At 35.8% G+C, this 26,895-nt stretch overlaps 1 protein-coding gene across 3 annotated transcripts in view; it reads left to right on the top strand.

The window, feature by feature from the left end:
• Positions 1–25,262, top strand: part of MIA2 (MIA SH3 domain ER export factor 2) — a 37,305-nt gene extending 12,043 nt beyond the window's left edge. For 2 of the 3 annotated variants that reach the window (XM_084522388.1, XM_084522387.1), the window contains exons 7-29: positions 581–712; positions 2,397–2,418; positions 2,523–2,611; positions 2,969–3,040; positions 3,798–3,908; positions 4,260–4,331; positions 4,741–4,845; positions 8,463–8,585; positions 9,179–9,302; positions 10,024–10,070; positions 10,286–10,376; positions 11,549–11,687; positions 13,206–13,307; positions 14,516–14,576; positions 14,928–14,963; positions 15,919–15,986; positions 16,662–16,744; positions 17,095–17,226; positions 19,153–19,311; positions 20,675–20,806; positions 23,229–23,305; positions 23,698–23,923; positions 24,716–25,262. In XM_084522388.1, the coding sequence (XP_084378514.1) occupies positions 581–712; positions 2,397–2,418; positions 2,523–2,611; positions 2,969–3,040; positions 3,798–3,908; positions 4,260–4,331; positions 4,741–4,845; positions 8,463–8,585; positions 9,179–9,302; positions 10,024–10,070; positions 10,286–10,376; positions 11,549–11,687; positions 13,206–13,307; positions 14,516–14,576; positions 14,928–14,963; positions 15,919–15,986; positions 16,662–16,744; positions 17,095–17,226; positions 19,153–19,311; positions 20,675–20,806; positions 23,229–23,305; positions 23,698–23,923; positions 24,716–24,867 (2,355 nt within the window). In that variant the 3' untranslated portion in view covers positions 24,868–25,262. The remainder of the gene's footprint in view (positions 1–580; positions 713–2,396; positions 2,419–2,522; positions 2,612–2,968; positions 3,041–3,797; positions 3,909–4,259; positions 4,332–4,740; positions 4,846–8,462; positions 8,586–9,178; positions 9,303–10,023; positions 10,071–10,285; positions 10,377–11,548; positions 11,688–13,205; positions 13,308–14,515; positions 14,577–14,927; positions 14,964–15,918; positions 15,987–16,661; positions 16,745–17,094; positions 17,227–19,152; positions 19,312–20,674; positions 20,807–23,228; positions 23,306–23,697; positions 23,924–24,715) is intronic. The other variant, XM_084522389.1, reaches the window with a different exon arrangement.
• Positions 25,263–26,895: the final 1,633 nt, after the last annotated feature.

Genomic DNA, 26,895 nt, shown 5'->3' with positions numbered 1-26,895 from the left:
GTTAAGTTGTTAAAGGCGCGCTGCACGTAGTAAATGGCACCTGCCTGAAGCAGGTTGTGTGTTTGCTTTGAGAAAACAGCGATATCCCTTTACGTACAAAACGCGAGTGGGTGTAAGTGCTTACAGCGACCGACTCATTGACTGTGCGTTTTAGCGTGAGGTTGGTTGAGCAGATCTTCCTACTAAACAATTTTTCTAACAGTAAATCATAAAATACTGGCTGGTATTGACTATTTGAGTACTAAAACGTAGACAGTCTGAAGAAAGAAATACCATAATTGGCAGGTTCAGAAGGAGAAGTACTCAGCGTTATTTCATCATCATCATAATATCTTGTTTAATCTCTCCTATTTTTTCTTCACTTACTAAATGTGTACATTAAAAATCAAAAGCTTCTGTTAACCTATTTCATGGAGTTTTTGGAAGAAAAAAAAAGTACAAGCCTGTACTTACTGCCTTGTGTATTGATTTAATTTGCTTCTAGTGTCTATTTCCATCACTCAATAATGTCTGTTTGCATCACTCAGTGTTAAATATGAAATTAATCTCCTTAGTTAAAACTTTTGATTTTATTTTTCAGGCTGTGGCTTCGCTGCCAGAAGAGATGAGACCTGGTCCTGATCTGTATGGTTTTCCTTGGGAATTAGTGTTTTGTGCTGCAGTTGTTGGAGCCTTTACAATTTTCCTGTTCCTGTATAGAAGTTATCAGTCAGTAAGTGTTCAAATTGAAATTGTTAGTGTTCAGGGTATCTAATGCTTCGGAACTTTAAATCTGCTGTGATTTAATTTGGATTCCCCCTAAAAAGGAGAAAATTTGGGAAGTAGCCTGTTCTGTCAAGATGGGAAGTGTTTGGATGTGTAGTGAGTGGCCATTGTCAGTAGAGGAAATGAAATAAAACTCAAAACAGTAAGACTTCCTCTTTCTTTCCCTTTTTATATCTACCCCAGATTTTAAAAGTCAGTCCTTAAATTATTTCCATGGGATGTGGAGATTTGATGGATGTACATATCGCTGTATGTACTGATCTGACTGTTCTGGCTATAGCTAGATCAACTCAGGTTTTCCCAAGGTAACTTAGCAAAAGCAATCTGGATGGAGTCCCATCAAGGCAGGTATTTTAAAACATTTCAGCCAGTGACCTTGATTCTGTTTCCTGGAATACTGAACTGATTTTGCTGTCAGTTTGTGAGAATTAAGCTGATGTGTTGGAGAAATGTAGTACTGAAACCTCTTAACACATACATCAGATGATATTTTGAGGTATGGGTTGGTTTCAGTCATGAGTGGGTAAGGATGTGAGCAATAATACCTGCCTACCAAACTCTCCCTACTAAAGAAATGTATTCAGTGTCCATAATTCAATATTTAGTAAGCTTCTTAATTTTTTTGCATGCTCTTAAGTAGTCAGAGGGTGACTTTTTTTTTTTTTGTGCTGGGTTTAATGATACTTTTGTTTGAAAATAGGCTGCGTAGCATTTTATTTTTTTCAGATAAGAGCAATTGCATTTTTATTTCAGCTTCTAACGTCTCCTTAGATCTGGAAAAACAACACTTATTCTGCAGCAGCAATTCAGATTGTCTGGAAGGGGTAGTCCATATTTGTTTAAGCTAACAAATCTGTAATTTGTGTTACTCCTTGTATCTCTTAGCAGTTTGTTTTGGTTTTTGATTTTTAACTATGTTTCATTGCTTTAGATGCTTTGAAAGATGAGTTTCAGCTGATACTTGAGTCAAGCAGCAACTCTAGTTAGTGTTGTTTTCCTCTCATGTGTTACCTGATCTATCACTAAGGCCCAAGATATTACAAGTTACTGACAGCTTTTTCAGTTATCCGTACTTAAAACTGCACTGAGTGGTCTTCTGAAGAATGAATAGTTGCTTATTCAAAAGCAGTGGGGTTTGACTTTTTGCTTTTGGGGTTGATAGGATAGGCATAATTGTGTCTTCACTCTACCCTTCTTACTTGGTCTCCTTGTCTTTGAATAAGAAAGAAACAGGGAAAATCAAAGACTCCTTATATGTTAGAGACATGATCCAGGCCGAGCCATGAGAGGAGTCTTTTGTTGTAAAATATTTGGCCCAGCCAACTTCTGCATCTTTTGTCCAGGCCATTTGTAACAGGCTTTGTCCCGTAGTTTGATTCTAGGGCACTAGACCTCATGCTGCAGCTGCTGATTTGGCACTTCCCACAGAGTTGTACGTGGGAAGTGTTGGCAATAGTGGGTTGGGAACTTTGTTTTGGCAATAGTGGGTTGTGTGACAGGAACCTATATTTATATTCCTTAAATTCCATGTTTAACCTGATCATAGAACCATAAACTAAAAAACTTGTTCTCAGTTACTATGCAAGAGTGATTAATCAGACGTTTTCAAGTATTTATTCTTTTTATTTCAGGTTAGAAGTCGACTTTATGTAGGTAAGCTTATTTTTCATAGTTTGGAGCATTATTATCTTAAACTCGTTTTTTTGCTACTTGCAATTATGTGAATGCTGCAACATTTCGTTGTCTATTTGTTATAGGAAGGGAAAAACAGCTTGCCAACAAAATTGCTGAACTAGTTGAAGAGAAATGCAAAATTCTTGAAAAACTCAGCCTTTGCAAAAAAGAGGTAATATTTCTCATTAATTGCTTTCACATGTGTCATTTGATAAACTGATCCAATTTCTGTATTTGAGTTACTAAACTTAAGCCTGATTCTGTGACTAAAAAAGGTTTAAAATTTTTAGAAGTAATTCTTTAAATGCTTTTTATGTCAGTGCTTTTTATTGTGTATCACATTGTCAGTGTGATCAAGGGTTTTTTTTATACCTCTCTGATAACGTACTCAGGCTAAGATTGTCCTGATTTCTGGCAGCGTATATTTGTGAGGTGATGGCTATGTTTCAGACTAGAACATCATTATTTCTATTATTTAGGCACTTTTTTTTCCCGATGTCCATTCTGACATAAAGTTTTTCTTTTTTAGTTTGAAGATCTAGAATCTTCTCTAAAGGACGACAACATTACAAAAGAATCAACAGATGCAGCTTTTTTTGAGGTAAAAAGATAAATAGAAATTATCTAAGCAATATAAGGCAGTACTTCAGGAAAATACTATGCACATTAAAAACATAATTGCGTAATTGTGAGGATTGGTTTTCTAATCCTGCGTTACTGAAAATAGCACAGAAGTAAGACTAACTAAGAAAAGCTTTTGTTGCAGCTGAATTAAAAGCAGAATGGAAACAAAATGATTGATATTAGAGTAAATGACATTTTAGACAATATTTAATTACTTAAACAGTAAACTGTTCCTGTTTCTAGCAGAGAGAGCACTGCATTAAATACGTTCTCATGTGATTCAATTCAAGTTTATTTTATAAGCTACTGGAGCACAGTTTAAAATTACCAGTGCTTTTCAGTGACACATAAGGAGAGAATAGCTTCATGTTTTAAGTAATAAAATCAGGTGTAATTACATTGCTTATATCCCCCAAGCTTATATTCGTAAAAGAGTTCCAAAAAAGTGAATCAAATACATCATAGGCTATATAATATCAAATCCACTGTATAAAAAAACAGATTTATTTTGTTCTGCAACTCAGGCTGTATAAATCTAGTTGTTACATGCTTTGTTAGCATACAAGAGTCTAGAGAACTTTGAGATTTATCCTTGATATTGTGATGTTTGTTAAATGTACTTTGTCATTTTGCATTAAAATGATATTTAAAACGTACTTATATTCTTCCTACGTAGTCAGGTAGGAAGTCAAGTCAATGTCAAGTGTCTTAACTGTCAAAACAATTTGATTTAGGAAACGCATGAAAAACTGAACAAGTCAAACTTAGAACTCAACCAGGCAATTGCAGATCTAGAAAAAGAACTGGAAGAAGAAAAATCTAAGCAGACAGAAAATGATAACTTGGTGAGAATAAAAATAATCCTGTCTTTGTTGCTCTTACTCTTCTTACTGTTTTTTTTTTTTTTTTTTTTATTCCTATGGAATTATACTGTCTATTGTTTTTTGTCTATTGAGAAGACAATATGTATATATATTTTTTTTAAACAAAAACTGTATTTCCCCTTTTGGTGTCTTCAAACTCCCTGTGCCGTACTGGCAAAATAACACCCATGTGAGAAAATGTTCAGAAAAAGAACTCTTTTCCCTGATTTGGCAGTATCAACCTTCTCAATTTGAAAAATAAAGTAGCTTTAGCAATTGCCTGGACTTTCAGTCAAATCTGTGGAAGCTATATTAAAAACTAATAATTTTCAGGTGGCTGAAATTGAGGAAAGATTGGAGTCTTTAGAGAATGAAGCAAAATCTGTTCAATCACAAGTTGATGAGGTATGTCTGATTTTTATCATTTGTTTTCAAATCTCCATAATTTCTCTATTTTCCATCTAGTTACATTTTTAAAAATTTGCCTACTAAGTGTGCAGAATTAATGTGCTCTGTAAACTAAGAGATGTGCTAAGGCTTCTTCTTTGTGATTTGATTTAACAACTTTTAATTTCATGTAGTGATTGGCATTTAGTGGGGAGTACCTTTGTCTTTTCTTTACCCTTTTAGTCCACAATGATACAGTGTTGCAAAACTTCAATCAACAAAGGCTGTTGAAACTGTGGGAAAAATGTGAGAATGTGTATATAGTAAGGATAGAAAAGTTAAGAATGAGTACAGCAATACCATGGTGCCCCTGCTTGTTGTATCTTCACTTACGCAGTTGAAACAATGCTTCTTTCTTTCAATTTAGGCCAAGTCCACCCTAAAAGTGTATCAGATTAATACAGAGAGACTCAAGACATCCGTTCAAGATGCGGTAGATGAAAACTGCCATCTTCAGGAAAGTGAGAAACAAGTAGGTTCTTCCTAGTTAAATTCCTTAGAAATTGTATATTTTCCTCCAATGCTGTGTAAACATGACTTTTGTAAGGAGCTCATTCTCCGTGTGTTTGTTAACACTCCCTGAGTGTTCTAGTAAACGGAATGAGGAAGAGGACATGCCTTTAAAATGAAGTTCTGTAGAAAAACTTTGTCAAAGATAGTCCTATATTATTAAAAAACAAAATTAATTGTAAAGAAACATCCATACAGATCAGTGAACAAGTGAGCATGTAAGTAATGTGGGACTGAGTTTTGCTGAGACCTAAAGGAAAGCAGAGAGATTTGAGCAAGTCTCCAGCTAGGATCCTCTGCATTGGCAGAGAGCAAATGTTTGTATTTGATACAGAAAACAAAACAAAAATGAAGAAATTGCAATGTATGCAAAAGGCAGGTAGGAAACTACTGTAGTGTCACTATAAATAAAATAGTGGAAAGTCAGATCAGTAATATGAAGATACAGAAAGTTACTTCCCAAATTTTAGCTGTTTTCCTTAACGCTGTAGCTAGATCACAGAGTGGTTTGGGTTGAAAGGGACCTTAAAGGCCATCCAGTTCCAACCCCCCTGCCATGGGCAGGACATCTCCCACCAGACCAGGTTGCTCAAAGCCCCATCTAGCCTGGCCTTGAACACTTTCAGGGATGGGGCAGCCACAACTTCTCTGCACAACCTGTTCAGTGCTTCGCACTCTCATAGTATTTCTTCTTCATATGTAATCTAAGTCTTCCCCCCTTTTAGATTAAAGCCATTACCCCTTGTGCTATTGCTACACTCCCTTACAAAGAGTCCTTCCCCAGCTTTCTTGTAGGCCCCCTTTAGGTACTAGATGGCCACTGTAAGGTCTCCCTTTGGCCTTCTCTTATCCAGGCTGAACAACCCCAACGCTCTCAGCCTGTCTTCAGAGGAGAGGCATTCTAGCCCTCTGATCGTGAGAATAGATCCCAAAGAATGCTGGTTATTTTTAAAATGTTCAATGTATGCAGTAGTCATTCGGTGCAATAACTTTGTTGAAAAAAAATCTCAGAACATTAAAAGTTAAACAGAGTGTTTCATTTTTATGAGTACATGCTTCTTGTCCTGCCTGATGGATGATTGCTTTTGTTGTCTGAATTGTATCAAGGAACCTACCTTGCAGAGCTAGAGGCACAGGACTTTTGGTTTTGTCCTTTCCTATTGAAACATCTTTATATATCATTATATATCAAACTTACTGATTCAAGGGGTAAAAAAAAAAAAAAAGAATAATTTTCTATTGGAGGAATATTCCAATTCTGCACAACTCTGTTCTCAGTAAAACTTTTTTTAAAAAAAGGCGGGGGGGGAGGGGAAGTAGAAGATGATGTAAAGTCTCAACAGGGTTTTGTTTTGTTTTTCCTGGTAAATTCTTGGTTTTAGACAGAAATAGTCTATTTCTTTTTGTTAAAAAGATTATTCTTTTTTTCCTCCACTTAATAGGGCTTACAACAAGGTAGTACTGAATGATGAGAATTGCCCTACATTTTATATGCAATAATTTTCTATCAAGCAAGCCCAGGAAAAAATCAGGAAAAACAGCCCCCAGGATGTAAATAACTTGTCAGGTTCCTAGATAAATAAGGTTTTTTTTTGTATTCCTTCCAGATAAAATAACTTGGGTATGGTAGTTCCTTAACCACATTGTTTAGGATGAATTTCCTGCACTTTGTCATTAACTGAGCTTTGTTGCAGTGTTAAGTAATTTGAGAACATTTGTATGTGTTGTGTTTTGCTCTGCTTTTTAGTGGATACAGAACCTGGAAAGAGTTGATAGGACCTGATATCTACTTTGTTTGTGTTTTCTTTTATGAGGTGGTTGTAAGCATGTAAATTAGTTTACTGTGTTAGAAGATCTATATCCCTTTTTTCCTTTTTCTTTTTTTTTTTTTTTTTGAAAGATGGAATTTCACTTATGCTCAAAAGGTAACAAAGATGTTATTTGTTTACAGAACTTAGAGTGCTTTCTTCCTCTGTCCATTGGCACTAATGGGTCGTAATCTTCTGGCACATCATAGCTTAACCATTATAACAGATGTGCTCTCTCAGATTGATGTGTCAGAGAAAGGATTGGGCCTTTTAGTTTGAACAAGGGAACTGTTAATGAACTCATAGACTTCCTGCTTTATGTGTTTTTTTCCCCCTTCATTAGGAACATCAGAAATAAATGCTGCTTTAGCTCATTGCAAATCCTTTCTTGTAATTCTTACAGGCATATAAAGTCAGGTCAATTTATTTTCTCTTTGATTTCATGTAGAAGGACTCTCTTAAGGTTTAGTTTCCCTTTGAGGAATGACATTTCATGATAAATGTAGTTGCTTGTGTGTGTCTTCTGAGCAGCATTAGCAAAGAGAGTGTTCTTGCTTTATCTGTAATTTCTAGTTTGATGCTACAAATTCATATATGGCTTTTACTGTTCGAAAGGTGCAATTGTGTGCCAAGTGGTGTTCATCCAATTCTAGTCACATACTTTGTTTCACACCTTTCATTTTATCTTTGATAACAAGTGTCCAGACTTGTTTGTCTACTTGCATGGCAGTTCCCCTGTTTAACTCCCATTTTCTGGTTTTATTTTTAGTATAACTTTCACTTACGTTGCTCAACCTAGCTATTCCTTTCTGTCCACTCACTGCTTTTAAATTGGTTGCCCGTTGTACAACTTTGAACAAAATTCTTTTGACATTCTCTTAAAACAAATAGTTCCCCATGTTTTTGTACTGTATGTTTTATCTTTAAAATTTGCATGCATATCAGTTTTTTCTTACAATGTGAAAGCATGGTTTACTTAGACTAATTTATTCCAGTGTTTTTTTAATAAACTAAGTGCTTACATGTGCAAATTGCTTTACTACTGTAAAGTACTTTTGTGAAATGAGATTTTACTAGGGAATATCTATCAAAAGTAACCTTGGAATATGCCTGTTGTTTAGTTAACCACAACGACAAAGATACATACCATTAAGTAGCGATTACATGCAGTTGCTGTGACTTTAATTAATGGGAAAGCTCTTTAAAATAAAATTTTGAAATGTCATTAAGAAATGTGGAGGAGAGCAAGGGAGATAGTGTAAATGTACAAGTCTTGTGAATTTAAGCAGCTGTCTGAAAAGCTTCCAGATTTTCCTTACCTCCCCGACCTCTCCTAGGTTGAGAAGACAGGTATAATTTCAAAAGTGTATGTGCGTGTTGGGGAAGGAATCTTCTCCCCTCTGTCCACTCCTGCCCAGTGTTCATAACTGTTACACAAATTGTCACTTTTTATATGCGTTGTTGTTGTCACATCGTGTGATTTTAAGTGAGTGGAACAGTAAATGAACCTTTTTGCTATTTTTTTAAATGTTCTAGCAACTAATTACAAGAGAGTTATTGTAGTTATATCAACAGGACAATAACATAGAAGTCTTATATTTGAATCTTGAGACTGTCTTGTAGTCTTCTTGTTTAATTCATATTGTAGGATGAGAGGTTAAAATTCTGCTTTTGTGTATGTAGATAATATGCACAACAGGCTGAAGTGCTATTCATCCTTGGTTCTTTGTTATAATGAATAATCACACTAATCTAGTATTTCCCTTTTTAGCTTTTAAAAGAAGCTGAAGGATGGGATGAACGATTTAGTGAACTAAATGAACAAACAAAAATGTTTGAATCATCTAAAACAGATATAGAAGAAGTATTGAAAAATAAAGAGAGTCAAGTCAAGGTAAATGATGACAGGTAGCACTGAATCGTATTATTCAGTCTGATGCTAAACCATTAAGTTTCAAGAAGATCTAACAAACTCTCCTTTTCTTAGTATGTGTTAAGCTGTTGTTTTTTTTTTGTTAGTGTGTTTGATGTGTCCATCCTCAAATGTCTCCTTGCCTGCTAAGCAAAAAAAGGTTGCTTAGCAGCACAGTGGAGCAGTCTGACAGCCTTGGAAGCCCACAGGCTAAACAAGACCATAGCACTTTTGGTTCTAATAGAGTATTTACTCTTTTGGGAATTTGGAGCATGGGGTTTGGGGACTTACTGTCATGTGTTTGGGCATACCATATATGCCCAAGCCCTGTGAAAAGCCTACTTACTTGGGTATCTGAGGAATCTTTGCCTAGAGCATACCTGTTAACCTGCAGGTATATGTTTTAATGAGAAGACTAATGTTGGACATTTAGAGTCCTATAGATGAGGCTTGTTAAATCTACTAAGGGAAGTAAATTAAGATCAGAAATCCTGGAAAAGTAACTGGGAAGCTAACCACATTTTCATTGTTTATATTTATTTTACTGTTCTTGTTTTGTGTGGGCTTTTTCTTAGTCGCTGACACAGTACTTGCTGAAGATGAAAGACTGGAGTTCAGCAATCAGAGATGATGATGACACTGAAGATGATCACTGGGACACTGATATAAAGGGTGAAACAGAAAATGGAGAGCATTTAGGTATAATATGTTTTAATAGATGTTTTAAAAATAGAGAACCAACAAAATTCTAGGAGAGTAGAAAGATCAGCTTTTTAAAAAATGGGTTTTTAAAACTCACCCAGTTTTATTAATGTCAGACAGTTAACTGATGCTTGGAAACCTCTGGAATAGTAGCCTGTGCTATAGGGTAACGTGGGTATAGATAAAAGTGTATGCATTGTCATAGGGAAATGTAAAGACTGAGTGCTCAGTCTCTTGCAGGATGTCTTGGCAATGATTTTCATGCATTTGTAGATGGAAATGTTGCTTTGGTTTCTTCCCAAAGCTCCTCCAAGCAGTAGCCCTGTAGGTCCATAGAGCCTTATTTCTGTTTCCTTGTCCTTATGCAGCTGTTGCAAGCAGTGTAGTAGAGGTGGGGATATAGATGTAGGTCCTTTCAAAACAGCAGCACAGAGTAGCCTTTCCTCCTCCTGATTCTTGCTGCAGGTTCTTTTTTGTTAGTGCTGATTGTACAATAGCCCAGTAAGTCCTACAATGTGTGTTCACCATCTCACTCTTAATAAGTGCATTCTGAACCTATTTAGAAAATAGGCAAGCCACCAATTTAAAATATGCCTATCATGGCATGTTGGGGATTGCATTTTTTATAAGAGCAAAGTAAAATGATATGTTTGAGTAGTAAGCTCTGTCACAAACCTTTCTGTGCTTTTTATGTGACGTATTCTATTCTGTCAATCAGATGATCAGCAAAAACGAACTGTAAAGAAATTGATCTATGCTGCAAAGGTACGTGAGTTTAAGAAACTTGTGGATGGAAGGGGGGGAGCCTAAATGGAATATGTGCAATTTCTTATGGTAAGTTTAAGTGCATATAGATACATGTGTGCACTTAAGGGTATCAAGACCCAGCATTTTTTGATACTTAATTAAATATTTTTCCATACAGTTTCTAATAATCTTAAGTTCCTTTTTTTTTTTTTTTTTTTTAATTTTGACTGTAGTTAAATGCTTGTTTAAAGACCATGGAAACAGAAAGAGATCAAATGTATTCAAAATTGTCTGATGAAAACAAAGCCAAAGGAGAACTTACAGGTAATTAAATGATGTTACAGGCTGTCTAGTTTCGACTAAAAACTGATTTAAGTTTATATTAATAGATGTACTCAGTGTTTAAAATGCCTATTTGAGTTGCTTAGCTACTTTAAATATTTGATTCTAGAGGTAAAGCAATCAAAATATAGTGATTTTATATTTAATTATAAAGCACCATTTGCAAATTTTATTGTACCCTGTTACAGTATAGAAGTTATATAATCTTAGATGAGCAAAGTGATGTTAATAAATATATAATACCTTTACATAAATGCTGGACATGAAACAGTGGGGTTCTACTCTAAATTTTAAAACTCTATTAAAATTTGTAGTTTAGTTGTAGTAGGTGGAAGCTGAATAATTAGTAAAATCTGAAATACTTCATTTAGAGAATCAAAGCTAGAAGTATTTTTCTCTAATTTTTCCTTTGTTGTGTAGGCTACACTGAATTAAAATTTATAAAATGAAAACACTGCCACTTCAATTAAAAAAAGTCTGTAACTACCAATTGCTTTTATAGATAATAGCCATCATTTTTGAACGTACTGTGCTTTGTTATTTGAATGATGATATGCTCTTTTTTAATGCATGAAGGTCATTTAGCCTGACTCGTTTTCCAAATTGATTTTAACTCTCTCTCATAAAGGTATTCTAGCTTACTTGAAGTTTTATATCTTTTTTGAAAAGAGGCATAAGAATAGTAAATAGGAAGGAAAACAGGACTGATTTTAATTCGGATAGATAACAAATCTGAATTATTCCTTCAGGCTAGTGAGCAAGGCTTTGTGTGGCTAAATCTGCAATATAATGGTAATGATTTTACTCTTTTAGAGTGGAATAATTACAATAATAAAAGCTCCAAATTAAAATTGTGAATTATAAAACTGCAGTGTCTAGAGGAGCTATGCCATTTAGAGGGAAAACAAAGACTAGGCATTTGCTCAGAGCTGCATTTGGTAGAGAGAATAATGCTGGCTTCCCATCAAAGGACCAACACTGTTTCTCAATCTTTATAATTTACTGAAATGTATCAATACATATTACTGCATACATTATTAAATAAGTATAGTAGCAGAGGCTTCTACAGACTTTTTCTGTCCTAAAATGTTACAAATATTTTAATTTTGTAAATTGTATGTTGTTCCCAATATAATTATCTCTGCATTTGACAGAGCGTATAGAAAACCTCCAAAGTGAACAAGTTTCCTTGCAGTCTGAAAATGAACGCTTTGAAAGTGAAGTTCAAAAGCTTCAGCAGAAACTCAAAGTAATGACTGAGCTTTATCAAGAAAATGAAATGAAACTACACAGGTGCTGTTTTTTCTTCACTTTTATGTTCAATCCTTACTGTATGAGATTTCACGCTTTTTGATTTGGGTGGCTGAAAATTATTAGAAATTTGAATACTGCTTTCCAGAGTTTCCTGAAGTAGGGAGTAGCAGGAAGACCCTGTTACATTGCACCTTCACGTGCATTTATGATGACAGTAAGTTTATACTAACTGTTACCATGGAAGTAGTGGTATATTAAGTTAGGACTTTTCCACAATTAAGTATAGGGAAAAACAGATAACATGAGAAGTAACAAATCTTTAATCTATGATGTAGGGTGGGTGAAGTTGGAAAGCTTGACTTCTAAATTGAGGTATGATATAATACATGTATCAAAGTTGCTGAAAGAAAGAAAATCAGTAGCTTCTTTAACTATGGGGTATATTTTATATAGTAAAGGGAGCTACTAATGTCTGTGGAAGAGTGGCGCTATATGTAAAATTAAGCTTAAGAGTGAAAACATGGACAGCTATTATCAGTAAGCAATGTAGAACCTGTGTGATTTTGTCTTTCCTCACCAACAAAGACGCAATGTGAAGGCTGTGCCATCTGTCTCCCAGTAAGGATGTCAGTAGGTAACGGGACTTGCTGACCAAAATCAAACGCAGAAGGACTGGGGTGGGATGGAGCATGTAATAACTTTGAGAAGTGTGTGTGTCTGGCTGTGGTGGGATCAGGAGGGAATCATTTTAAGGCACAAATTTACATTTTTATTATCCAGAAATTATTTTTTTAAGGAGCAAACATAATCTTGAAGGCAGCAAGAGAAGCAATACAAGTCTTGATTTTGTACTGAGCGGTATGCAGGATGTTTTTCAAGTGTTGCTTTCAATGATAATCTGCTTTGTAGTTTGTGTAATACACAGGTGACTGTCATCCTCATAGATGCAGCAAAACCCCAGATCCACTACATTAACATTTGATTTTTATAGGGGATGAGGGATAGAATGGAACTTAATGAAAATAAGTTATTTAAAGATACCATGCTGAAGTTCAGCAAACACATGCTTCTTGTCAAAGACTGCAAGAGACAAAAAGGAGTGGAGAGAAGCTGTTGTGGTGGAGATAGCTGAATTAAAGAGGATATTAGTACTAGTGGGACATCTTTTAAATAGTTATTGAAATAACACTGAAAGATAGTGTAGTTCTGTGTGTGGTTGTACATTTTTGCAAATATTTCCATTTGCAATACTAGCTCCCTAGGGCAGTAATATTTTGCAAAAGGAAAGCTGGAGTATTTGGGAGCTTAAATTGTCTTCCAAATTGCTTTTAGGAATAGTGATAATGCTTCATTAAAAACAAAGCAAAGCAAAAAATAAACTGAATAAAGACATAAAAACTAGTTCTGTTTATGCCGTTTTATATGTTACCTCTAAAGTTCTTTATCTGGATAAGTATCATCTACACATCTTGCCTAAATAATTTGAGAATTTTTTTCTTGGACTGCCAGCAGAATTGTTGACTTAAAATTAAGATGAATTTATTAATTTTCTTAAAGGAAACTGACAGTAGAAGAGAGAGAACGCCTACAAAAAGAAGAAAAGCTCTCTAAAGTAGATGAAAAAATTAATCATGCTGCTGAAGAACTAAACAGCTACCGGTAATTACAAATTTTACTTACTATTATGACTTTTAAAGTGAACAGAAGGCAGTAGAGAATAACACCAGCTTAAGTGAATGTGTTTTCTTCCAGATTCTTTGGTTTGCTTTTTTTTGTGTTGTTATATGCCAGTAGGTGTGTAATAATACATACTATTAGAGTTTCTGTTTTATTAAAAACTATATATAAAAAATAAAATGAGAATGGAAGACCACTGAGAGCTTTTCCATTAGAATGCTGTTTGTATTGAAATGTTAGCTTTAATGGAATGGTAGAAGTGGGTCTATATCTAGTTCCCTTTAGTGAACAGATTTAAAAAATTAAAAAAAAGAAAGTTAAAAAGAGAATACTGTGAAATAAATGCAACATTCACCTTTTCCATAGATCTGAACGTATTTGTTGTCTAGTTTTAGTATTCTATTTTTGTATCTCTAAGCTTTTAAATAGTATTACCGTAATGTGGGAATATTTTCTGTAATTGTTTTGTAAATGTTTTGTGTTACACTAGCTGTGTACATATGGGCTTCTTCAGTAGCTTCTTGAGCTACAGCATAATTCTTTGATTTGTAATATGTATTTCCTGTCTTCCTTCAGTGTTCATGGGAGTATTGACACTTAAGTGAACGATACGGATCAGAAATGCTTCCTGAGGAGCATTCCTCTGGAATGTGAAGCCCTTGTAGACATTTTTCAGTATTCATTTAGGAATACAGAATTCACTCTTTTTGATTTACTCGGAATGTGTCTTTGGCCCACCTGCTGAGAGGGTGCAGAACCTAGAAAGGCTGTGCACCAGGCAGCTGGCAACTAGGTGGCATCATACTTACTGTGGTCTTGAAATAACTTGAGTGCAAGTACCTGTCCCCCAGAACCGACTGCTAAACTGTAACGGCATGAGGTTCTAGCCATGTCACTACAATTGCTGAGCTGGGTAAACCTGGCTGTTAGGACATACTGTAGGGTGATATCCTTCATACTGGAAATATATCACAGACCACTGAGCAGTTGGGGAGTGGTTGACTAAGGATCACGTGGTACACAAAAATGACTAGCAATGGAAATTCTAGGCTTTAGGTGATGATACTTCTAGATACAAAAATTATTTTTTGAAAATAATTATACTTTGTGTTAACCATTGTGTTTACCATATTTAAAATTATTTTCCTCAGCATTTTATTACAGTGTCATAAATCCTGTTTTTGTTACAGACAGCGAGCAAAAGATCTCGAAGATGAGTTAGAAAGAACCATTCGTTCTTATCAGAATCAGGTATGTCTTTATGTTACTTGGCATTGATGCCAAGTAGGGATGGATGTTAATGCAACTGAAATACCACTTTCCATTAGGTTGTTGTACTGAATATGGCTTGTTCTTTTGTTTTGTTTTTCTCCTTGTCTTTTTCTTTATTACCTATTTTATGTCATCTGTTTTTCGTAGACTTACTGTCTTAGTAGAAATCACTAACTTCATTTAAAAATAAGTTCAGTTTAAGTTTACATGTCTCATAATAATTTACCTACATATTACATTTATGAATGAGAGCATATATTCAATCTTAAGTTTTCTTTTTCAGATGAATAATGCACTTCAGTAATGATCTAACAAATATCTTTTTCACAGATTACTTCACATGAGAAAAAAGCTCATGATAATTGGGTAAGTTCCAAACAATAAATTTACTTAATTCTGTATGTCAACTATTGTCTCACTTTTCAATGGTCTGAATAGCTTGGTCTGTCACTTCTAAATTTGTTATTAAACACAGATCATCAAAATTAACCTGTTACCTACTGATTTCTTGCAGAAATACACAAAAGCATGTTAAAAATACTTTTGTCATAGAACAATTGCAATAATTGAGTGAGCTCTGAGCTCAGTAGAATTGAATACTACAATATTGTTTGCTATAGCACTAAATCTGCTTGAATAACATGTTGCCATTTAAAAAGTGCGTGGCATTTTGCTAATAATAAAAGCATTTGGCCTTGCTTTGGTGCCATTTTAATATTTTTCCTGGATGTACTCCATTCTTTTTATCTGCTAATAGAAGACGTTATGTCCTGCGAGAACAGTATGTTCCGTTGACAGCTTCCTAAGAATGTTGCTACAAAATGCTTTTTTTTTTTTTTTTTAACCTTTTTTTTCCAAACAGGAAACTTTAAAATATCTCCTGACTAATACATTCTTCAGTTTCACTGAATGGTCTGTGTGAGATAGTCTTGTCAAAAGTTATGGCACTTCATGGTCATAATATCACAGATTTGAATTGTATTATTTTAAAAAATAAAACTTGCATATGTAAAATTGGAGATTGTAAATCTTGTATGTGTTCCATAGATGCTTCAAAGCAATGAATTTAATTTCTGCAGTGTTAAGAATCTGCAGGAAAACTGTATTGTTTCCCCAAAAATTGGGTAGTAGAACTGCTAGTGTCATTTGGTGACGTTTTGAGACTGTTTCCTATGCTTTCTATATGAGTCATACATAATGAAAATACAATCTGAACACTTCAGATAGAAAAATGTATTGGATCTAGGAGCTGTCACATTTATGAAGCATTTAATTAATAAACAGCAATATCTAAGCATCTGATTTTTGTTCTTCTTGAAAGCTGACAGCCCGAGCAGCTGAAAGACACCTCAATGATATAAGAAAAGAAAATGCACATAACAGACAAAAGTAAGTGCAGTCCTCATCTGATTCTAAACAAATGTGATTTGTAATGTGAATATGTTTTGGATTTATGCAATTTGGTATTTTCTAGCCACATGTTAATCAATGGTGAATGAGACAGAGCAGAGAGCAGTGCTCTGCTGTAGCTCTGAATGAGGGGGAGTCATTTGAGGATTCTTGTAATGATACTATGCAAGAAAAAATGAACTATATAAAGCATTGAAATATTTCAGAAAAGAAACAGAATGTAGGTCTAGGACTCCAGGGTTTTGATGGTACTGTTTTTTTTTAATAGGCATGTATTAACCAGAAGTCATGATTACTAAATAATCTTGCAGTTCTTTAATTCAGAAGTTTATACTGAACTAGCAGTTGAGGTGTGTAAGGGGGAAACCTTCAGATGTACAGCTAACTAACACTTGAAGTGCAACATATTCATGAGAATAGTGTTGTGCCTGGGAGTTAGGACATCTAGCATGCCACTTCAACTTATGAATTATAGCTTACATGCAATAGCATAAATACTTAAAGGAATTCTTAAATCAGAGTTCTGTGATATCTCGCCTTTTTATTTAAGGAATGATATACATTTGTCTATTTAGCCCTTTTAGTAGAAATGTTACTAGTAAGCAGTGCAGCCCAGTAAAATTTTTGCATTTCTTTTTTGTTGTTTGTTTACAGATTAACAGAAGCAGAATTTAAACTTGACCTTTTAGAAAAAGATCCTTATGCTCTTGATGTTCCAGTTAGACCGTTTGGCAGAGGTACAGTGTTGAACTGTAAAATAGACTCTAATTGTTCTGGTTTCTGGTTTTGTTTCCCAAGACAGCACATATGTAGTCATTTGAAAACTATCCTGGCCATGTGTATGTAGTAGTCATTAAAAAAAAAAGTTACTCTAGGTCCTGTCAAGTATTTTGTTGAAATTAAGAGTGTTGGCAGTATTGCAGCATTGATGAGAGGAGAGTGGAATATGACACACATGGTAACTGGAACACAGTTCTTGTTTCACTTATACAATCTATTTTTAAACTTCACCTGAGAAGTTAATTACTTTATACAGTTTGCTGAACTAAGTATTGTGAACTTGAGCATTTTGTTTTAACTGTTCCAGAGCATTCCCCATATGGACCCTCACCAATGGGCCGGCCTTCATCTGAAACAAGAGCTTTTCTTTCCCCTCCAACTTTATTGGAGGGTCCTTTAAGGCTTTCACCTATGCTTCCAGGTGGAGGAGGAGGAAGAGGTACAATTCTTAAACTTGAAAATCTATCTATTCTGGATTTCTCTCTCCTCTGCTATAAATCTGTCACACCTTTTCCTCTTGCTGGTGACAAAAAGTATTAAAACCACCAATTCAGTACAAACAGGTCCTCAGACAAACTCTTCCTGTTTTTCAACTTGTTTCTAAAGCTGTCTAGTGTATACCAGCACAACGGAAAGTTTTGTTGGTACTAGTGGATTAGTCAGTAGATTGCTTTCAGAAGCATAAATTGAGAAAAGTGAAAAGCCAAGCTTAGTCTTGTTTTATTTTTTGGACAAATGCAGTTCTGCTGAAATAAACTTCTGATTTTAAAGTAAACAAGTTAATTAGTTTTCTCAGGAGAGAATGTTGATACTTCTCAATTGCCTAAAGATGGAGAGAGAAGAATGGGGAGTTACATACATCAAAAAAAACACAAGACACATCGACGTATGAAAAATGTTTCTATAGGAAGTTACTGATTCAGTAATGTTTTCCTCCCCTTGGTTTCTAAATTTAAGGTAGTCATTGTACATGGAGGCTGTTTCATTCCTACTGATGAAAGAGAACAGAAGGGTAAATGTAAAAAGGAGTAAAATGTAGAGTTTGAGAAGTAGGTGAAATAAATCCATAGTGTCATGGCTGATAAGGGAAGGAAACACTACTCCTTTGTAATTTTTTTTAAATGGAAACAGTGTTGATGAATGTTAGAGTAAGGTTCAGCATCTATTACAGGTAATGAAGAAGCTACTATTTAACTTAATATCGCTGTTAAATCTGTTGGTACCTATATTTGCTTCACAGGAAATACATCTAAATATGTTTCATCTATAAGGATGTCACTAATCAACATTGATTTTTAGAAGACTGTTTCTTTACTTTAATTCTCTCTAAGTGGTATACCCAGTTGCATATGAAAGTTGATTCACATTCTAAGTCAAGAAAAAAAAAAAAAAAAAAAAAAAACTGAGATCAAATGTTCAACCATAGCACACATACCACATGCAGGTAAAATCACATATTTGATAACTGCTTGCTTGAATAGAGACAGTATGTAATGAAACTGAGATGTTATATGAATCTTTAAAATTATAACTCAGCTGTTACTGGTGGGTAAGAGTGAAAACTGGATTTCAAAATGCACTCTTAGCAAGGAAAGAAATTATGCAAAGACGTTACTGTTCACTTTGCAATGGAGCACTAATCTAACTTGGGAAGATTAAACAAATGATGTGTTTAGTCAATGCTAACTATAGAGCGATTATAGTGCTTATCTCACTTTGCACAAGATAGAAAATGGTTTCAAATACTAAGTTGGATTTTAGGGTAGGGAATTACAGAATGATACTGGAATTCTGCATTTATGCAGACCAAATCTTACTTCAAAGGAAACTTGCAATCTGAAGTCACTCATTACATTTGTCTTCCACTTGCTTATATGTTGACCTGGTCTTCTCTATTTTTTTTTTCTTGATTAAAGAGTTAGAACGAATGAGAATAATCTTGAATGTAATGCAAATATTTTTTTCAATGAGGTTGTTAACTTTGAGTGCTAATTTTTAAATTGATGAAGTCTTGTTAATGACAATTATTTTAGTACTAAGAATAACATTTATCATGAAGGCACCGTTTTTATTTTTTTTTACTTCAATGAACAGAAACTCTTAAAATGATTACCAAAAAAATCAGGTACTGTAGGCTACGCTCCCATTGAACTACATTTTTTTTCATTCCAACCAAACCTTTAAACACTTCTAGTAAGTCATCAGCAGCAAACAGCTGGAGATTCCTGGGGAGCTGTGCACCTCTCATGTCTTGAAAGTGTTGGCATTGCATGATATATTTTATTGTTTTCAGGCTTAATGAAGAAAGACACGTAATGTAGGATTTGAAAACCAGAGTAAATAGTTATCTCATTTCTTCAATTAGGATCCAGAGGACCAGGATCTACTGTCATGTATGAAGCTAGTAATGAAAGAGGAGAGCTGAGTTCTGATAGATTACCTGATCCCCACAGACCACCATCAGATACTGGATCCCTGTCTCCTCCTTGGGACAGAGAACGCAGGATAATTCTGCCTCCACCAGGTATAGAAATCTGCTTAGCTACTAGAATAATGGAGTTTCTGACTTGCAGCATAATTTTTTTTTTTTTTTTTGCTTAGCAATATGAGGTGTTTTCTAGGAATGGCATGTGCAGTCACACTGATAAGGTTTTTTAATAGTACAGTTTTATCCCCTTCTTGAATAGTGCAGTTCATTTGCACTTCTTCTGTGCTGTCTGTTAAATGTATATTGATCCTAGCAGTGCATAATCAGCTGCTTAGTTTCATCTTTTACTAGGGGCTTATTTAGTGCATCAAAAGAGCTGTCTAGGCTAGATGATGAATGAGAGATCTGAGAAAGTCATAATTTTTAATGGTACATTAGCTTAAAAAAAAAATCCCAAAAGTTAGCTGATTTTTTAATGTTTCTGCTGGTAGTAGGGGAACACCATGGGACAGTCATCCTGGCTGAAAACGTGCTGTTTAGTACTTATTTTCATGTCGATGTTGCCTCTTCCATAAATAACAACAGGAACAAAATAAGTCATCGCTCTCACTTTAGATAAACGTGTGTTACGCATCATCACTCAAGGAAGACATAGATAAAATGAAGAGGATACTGATGTTCTGAAGTAAACTGAATTCAGGGGAGGAAACAACCTTCCTGTGTACTTGTAATAAAGAAGCAAAAATACTACAATAAAAAAAAAAAAAAACAGGTGAATGTACTTCAGTTTTCAGATGCAGCAAGCTATTGTAGTTGCTGTGCATCTGTGTGTAAGCCTGATCATAAAACTCAAAATTCCCTCAGGATGCAGTTTTCCATTTGTCAGATCTCATCTATTTACAGGATACTGCAGTCCTGTTTTCTTGTCCAGAGCTGTGTTCTTATCCCATCCTTGCCCAGCATCTGACTAATACTCTTTGCCTTGTAGCTGCATAATTGCTAGATTCAATGCAAGGAGATGGGAAATGCAGTAGAGTGGTAAGAAATGTCATGGGAAACAGCACTCCTACATTAGCATGGCTTCAAATGTACAGTAACTTATTTTGACATGAGCCTTCGTTGCTGTGCTGAATCTTTGTTTCAAGGTCACTTATGTAATCACAACATAAAGAATTCTACTGTATATAAACCAAAAATCAGGGAGCTTTCTCTTTTGCAGCTCCTGAAATGTCAGTTTACTCCAAATGTAAGCTGTATATATGAAGGTGGGATTCCTACGGTCTGTTTTTGTTTTTTTTTTTTTTAATTCTAGGATTGTTTGCCTACCCTGGTTAATAGTCACTTAGAATATTTACAGGAGCATAAGATATCCAGATAATTTTGCTGATATAAAATTACGTGAAATGAGGTAATAAATCTTCACTGACTTGTTTTGTGACTTTTTTGTTTTCAATGATAGGTGAGCCCTATTCTGATGCAGTTCTTCCTCCTCGAAGACAAGAAAGATTTTTCCCTAATCCTCCAAATACTGGAAGACTTTCTGGACCAGCGGAGCTACGAACGTACAACGTGCAGTCTTTTGATAAAACAGGTGGGAATTGCTTTACCTGGCTTCCATGACATGATCAGGAGTCTCAGTATAGGGTGACCATATGTACTACGCCATGGGAGGAGGGCAGTTTGACAGCTACCCCAGGCCTGATATGTTCTGTTGCGCAAAAACATTTTAATACCTGCTGGCTTTGATGCAGTCTTTCACTGTTCTCAGCAATTACAGGCTCTTCTATTGGGTGGATGGAATCCAGTGAATGGTAACCGTGAGGTATTTTCATTGTCCACCTTCACTGATCTGGGTATTAACCATTCAGACATGGCCTCCCATATCTTGTGGTTCCTCCCATGAAGCTCAACACAGTGTTAAAGTTTCACAAACCCTTACTTGCATTTCTGTGTCATTTTTTATAAAGTTAGAGTAAATGAAACTGAAAGAACAACAGCAACATTTTCAAGTATTCACTGGCTTTGAGTAGAAAGTCCTGCAGCCTCCTTCAAACTGTTTGTAATACTTTGAGCTTTTTGTAGTTCACAGTGCAGTTGCCCATCAATTTCATCATGTTTCACTGTCTCATTACCATTTGAAATGGCCCAATTTTGTAAATTCTTGTTTGTGACACTGAGCAACACACAGACGCTCAGAGACAAAGTTGTGGTGACTTAAACCTTATCACTAACAATTTAAGAGCTCAGAGTCTTAATACTCATTAAACAGTTTTCATCATTATTTAATGCCTACTAAGTGACGTGTCTGAGTCGTCAGGAATAATGAAACCTTTAAACTCTTGACAGAAACTGTGCCAGGCAGTGTTCAGGTACACGTGATTAGTAGTAAGTTGCCATCTTTGCTGCTCAGTTCCTGGCAATAGAAGAGAAACCCTTTGTTTACTTGGTGTCATAATGTCAGAATGCTGAATTCTGTTTTGAGGTAAAGGTTTAATAGGGAATTGTTCTCTATTGGAAAACTCTGTACAGTTTTGTTCCTGTACAGCTACTCACCTTCCTACCACGTTCCCCAAGCCTGTCTGTTTCACTTCTGCTTCCTACTTCTTTGTATTCCATTGGGGAATTCCACTGCTTTCTTCAAAGTGCCTGGTTGCTGACTGAAGGACAGGAGGCGCATGTGGTCTTTGCACTCAGTTCTTGCATTCATTTTTACCCATTTATTTAGCTGCTAAAAATAAGCTGCTTTTAAAAGTTTTTTTCTTAAAAAAAAAAAAAAAAGCTTATCTTCTTCTTGGGCAGTTCAAAACCAACTTAATGGAAACTGTTTTGGATAACCTTGCTGCCAAAATTCACATGTAATTAAGCACATGTGAATGTTGATTTTAGAGGCATATAATTTCACTAGACTTGGGTATTTGTAAAAATAAAAACAAAACCAATACACCATCTGATTTCTGAAGAGCAGCATCTTGCAGTAGTGAAATCCAGACTCCAACTCAAATTAATTACGATTTCTCAGCAAGATGATCAAAATGTTATTTTCTGTGAGCAAGATAATCTGCATTTTCCTAAGCTGAGGTAGGTAACTCCAAAAATTTGAGGCAGGTACCTGGAGAGCAGGAAACTTTTTGTCAAAGGGTTAAAGTTTGACAGATTGTGAGCAACTTGACAGATTTAAAATGGAAAGTGTTTTGCAACTTAAGTATCAAGGCAGGAATATTCTCTGCATGACATAAGTAACTGAAATTCTTCAGATTGTTAAGTAACAGTATTTCTAACATAAGCAATGTAGGCCTGCTTGAAATGACACAATTTAGGTTTTTGGAAAGGACGTTTCTGTTTATTGAGAAAAGAGCTTTATTGCTTAAAGGAGAAGAGATGCAATTAATGTAAATGAAATCTATCACTTGTTAGCAGTATTGTTCTGGTCTCACGCTTTTTATTATTAGTGTCTTTGTTGATGCTGAAGTTTAAGGAAGCAGTATTTTTTCAAATCTCAAAGTGCTGAGTTTTTTGTTGTTGGTTTGGATTGTTTTGAAGACTGGAGTAAATTTAATATGTATCACTAGTATATTTATATCCACTTTGATTCTCCTCTGACAATTCTCTTCAATATTTTTCTCCATTTGTTTCTAAAAAATAATTGTTCCCTGGGGGTAGGTAGAGGTAAAAACACTGAAGTTCATATTTTTCTCTTCATTTATAAAGAGTACATCAGTAGGAAAATGCATCTGTAATGTGAGAAAAACATACTAAAATGGGAGAAAAAACTTTATTTGAATTAAGGATCCATACAAGAAACTTGAGTGAGAGCTATAGCCTGCGTATATTCATGTGCAACCTGAATGTTCAAGCATAGCTTTGTGTTCCTCTGTTTTCTTTCAGTCTGCCTGCACAATAGTTGCTTCATACAGCAGTATATTTATTTTTCTTGCCTGTATCTTCTAATTTAAGACAAAATGCTGGTGATGGGAAGGTGAACGTTGAATAACTTGTTTAACTTTTGCATACAGACGGACAAACATCTTCAGAAAATAGCCCACGGACAGAACCAAGTGGAAATGGGATGAAAGATCATTCTAATCTTAGTGTAAGTAGCTAACCAGAAACCTGATCTAAAGAATCCTTAATTTTCTGCAAAGTATATAGGAAAGTTTGTCTGTGGTACTTGGTCATGATTTGGACTGCACAGTGCAACGTAACACATAAAAATGAATGTAGACTTTTTATCAAAGCAGGTGCTGCCTTGTGAGTTAATTTTGAGATGTTGCTAATGTAATCCCCATTGCAAATTAGTTAAGGCCTGATTATGAAGCTATGGCCAGTGCACAGAGGTAGCCTGCTCAGAGTTAAGCTGTTGGGAGCTAGCTTGTAGCTAGTTCCAGTGGCAGCATGCATCAAAATGGACCTGATGGGATTGAAGATGCTCCCTCTCCTTATCTCTTTCCCAAAGCTAACTTCTCTGTTCTTGTTGTGCTACAGGACTCACTGCCTGATCAGCCACTGGCCTCTGAAAGCGAAGCAGTCAGCTCAGGGTTTGCTCCTCCACCTTTCCCTCCTGTCAGACCTCCATTAATGCCTATGGATCCTAGAGGACCTTTCATGAGACGAGGACCTCCATTTCCTCTCCCTCCTCCTGCTGGCATGTACGGACCACGTGAATGTTTTCCAGTACGAGACTTCGGGCCACCACGCCCTCCAATGCCAAGTATGTAACTTTAGGGAGCATTTACTTCATATGATCATGAGTTATCACATGGGGTGAACACTTAAATCGTTACCTGCACATACTACTACTCAGTTCAGCTGCAGAGAGCATCTGTGTGCTGAAGGTGGTGGTGTGTATTTTCATCTTCTCAGTTGCTCACAGTGATAGTGCTTTTACAAATATTACCGTTAGAAAACAGCATATAAATACCGTTCAGCACCTGAAGGGTTCCTTTTCTCGCATAGTAAAGCAAGTAGATGCGAGGTTGCATCATACGTAAGTCTTAGTGTGATAAATCTTTAAACTCCATATCTTTAAGGTATGCTAACGTTCATACAGAGGCATGCATTTATGACATACCTGTTAATTGTTTCACCTTTCACATTTTTGGAGCAAGATGAAAGTATCAGACTGAAGGGCTTCTTCCTGGCTCTTGCTGTTCTGTGATTGACCTGGGAAGAACTGAGCTCTTTATCCCCCACAGCACCTGTGGGGTATGGCAATGAAGGTCTACCAGGTCATCATCACACTGAAGGTGGTGGCCACAGAAGCCCCTTACCAGGCACTAACTTGGCTACTGCCATGAGCCTGTCACAAGATCACTAGTGGGAAAAATATCACTTTGTCCTTCCCTTCCTAGCAGCTCTGTCTCACCAGAGCACCTCATCTAACATAGTTCTAATTTGTGACTTCTATTTCGGGAGGCTGTTGCTGAGCAATAAGATGCGTAGGGTAAAGAAGCAGGTGTGTGCGCTGTTTGTTATTAACTGGGCTACTCTCCTTGTCTCACAGTGAGAAATCCTTTCCCAATGAGATCTTTTCCTCACTATCCGCCTCAACGACCTGGATTCTTGCCTCCACCGCTGCCTCCTGAAAATAGAATCGAGCCACCTCAGTCAAATACAGCACCTGTAGAACAAACGGACCCACAGCAAGAGACCTGACAGTCATTTGAACAATGTCTGTATTCTGCTAGTGGCATTTTCCCTTACATTAAGTAACCACTGTTACTTAGGTATATATATAAACTACTTTGCTCAAATTGAAGCTTAATAGAGAAGTCTCAGGATAGTATTTTGTAAATAAAGAATGAAATATAACTATGAATATTGTGAATAAGTGATTTCCATTGTACAGTAGTCATTTTAAATTAAGTATTTCTAATTTGAGTAATCTCTTCAGAGGTGTATAAAATTAAATCATGAATCATCTTAAAAGTCCAGCTGCTTTGTGCTTGTCTAGCTGTACAGGGACTCTGCATGCCAAGTGATGCTTGCTTTATGAGTAGAATGTGAAAAAATTTGAAACAATAAATGTCTACTGAAGATGATGAAATAAAGCTTCCCTTGCAAGTTCACTGTTACCATGATACTATAGAAGTAGTTGAGGAAGTAAAGAGGAACTTACATAAAAAATATATATATATATATTTTTTTTTATAACTGCATGTGATGCTTCAGCACCACCAGACTATTGCCTTTAGAGATGCCTAACCACAGCAAATTGAAGCCCTTAATTAGCATGTTTTTTGTTTGCTTTTTCACTGTTTCACCCCAAGTACAATTAATAGTGTTTAGATTTTAATATTGCCATTAGGGAAGGTGCATGGGACAAAAAGACACGTTAAGTTTCCAGTCCTCGCTCTTCCAATTCTCCAACTCTGGAGAACCATCAGTATTTATCAACAAAATGGCTGTATAGTGTAGTGGGAGACTTATGTAACCATGCTCATCCTTACACATTACAGATAATTAAAAGAGCAAGGAAAAAAGTAAAATTCCTTTCTTGTCTAAAGCAAGCATACCCCATAGACTTAACAAAAGTAAAGCAATAAAAGTAGTCAAGAATATGCTGTTAGAGCAAACATGCATTTAAAACAAGCCCAAAGATACAGAAGCATCGTAGAAGCTAGAAAAAGGTTTTAGACAAGTGCCCACACGTAAGTTGTAGTGTGTGCTAGGCTTCACAAAGGACGAAGAATCAAACAACAAAGAAAGCAAACTGCAAAATTGATAATCTTGTGTCTAGAAGTTTGGTATGTCATTTAGTTCTCCTCATTCCTATTTGCTTCTTACCCTGTGATAATGGCTGTTGAAGCAGGCCCAGTCTCTGCAGCCAGGGCACAGGCATTTGGATGAGATCTGGACAGAGCCTCACTCTAATTTTACCTGCCATACACTCTAAAGACTTCTGTTGGAAGCTGCTGGCTGTTTTGTCAGTTTGTTTTGTTTGAGACCAGCATGCTTCAGTTTAAAAACCACATAATTACTCACAATGCAGTCATTTGGTACAGAACCCTTTAAAAAAAACAGAAGGAAACTGTTTTTAGACAAGCCTCCAGTTACAGTAGCAGCAGTTCAACTGCCATCCCCCCCTTTACACACACAAAACACAGTTTTTAAATATAAACTTAGTGTGTACACTTGTTCTACTCTCACAGGCCACGACACCCCATAATTGGAAGTTACCAAAAAGCTCCAGAACACTTTTTTTTTTGTAATTGCTGACTCAGATCAAGTCTGCCAGCTGAGCTTTTACTTTTGCAGCTCAATACTCCTCCTCTTAACCTTATTTCCCTGTTCTTGTTTCAGCTGCAGAACTCTTCCACAGCTCTTTATTGCCCTTTCTTTCTTCCTAGTTTAGTCAGAGGTATTTAGAAAAGCCTTTGTACTGAAGCTAGTCACCAACAAATTCTGGCAACTGCTACTTTAAAGGCTCACATATGTTGAAATTTTTAACTGCTGTTCAGCTTAGCTCAGCTGTTGCATCACTTTTAGCCAATGATTTGCCTTCTGGAGTCTCCAAGTTTGCCTGCCAGACTTAACCAGGACCATACTAGAAACTATTGAGTTTTTACCCCTACCCTTACATCAGCCCCTAGAGGAACCAGAAGAGCAAACTACCAGCTTGACCCTGTCTGTAGGACATGGTTGATAGCACAGAAGTGCTTAGTTTGATAACACCACCACACT

This window comes from Aythya ferina (genome assembly GCF_964211825.1).
Source record: "Aythya ferina genome assembly, chromosome: 5".
Taxonomy (NCBI): Eukaryota; Metazoa; Chordata; class Aves; order Anseriformes; family Anatidae; genus Aythya; species Aythya ferina.
The sequence above is the reverse complement of the archived record's forward strand: the minus strand, read 5'-3'. Positions and strand labels throughout refer to the sequence as shown.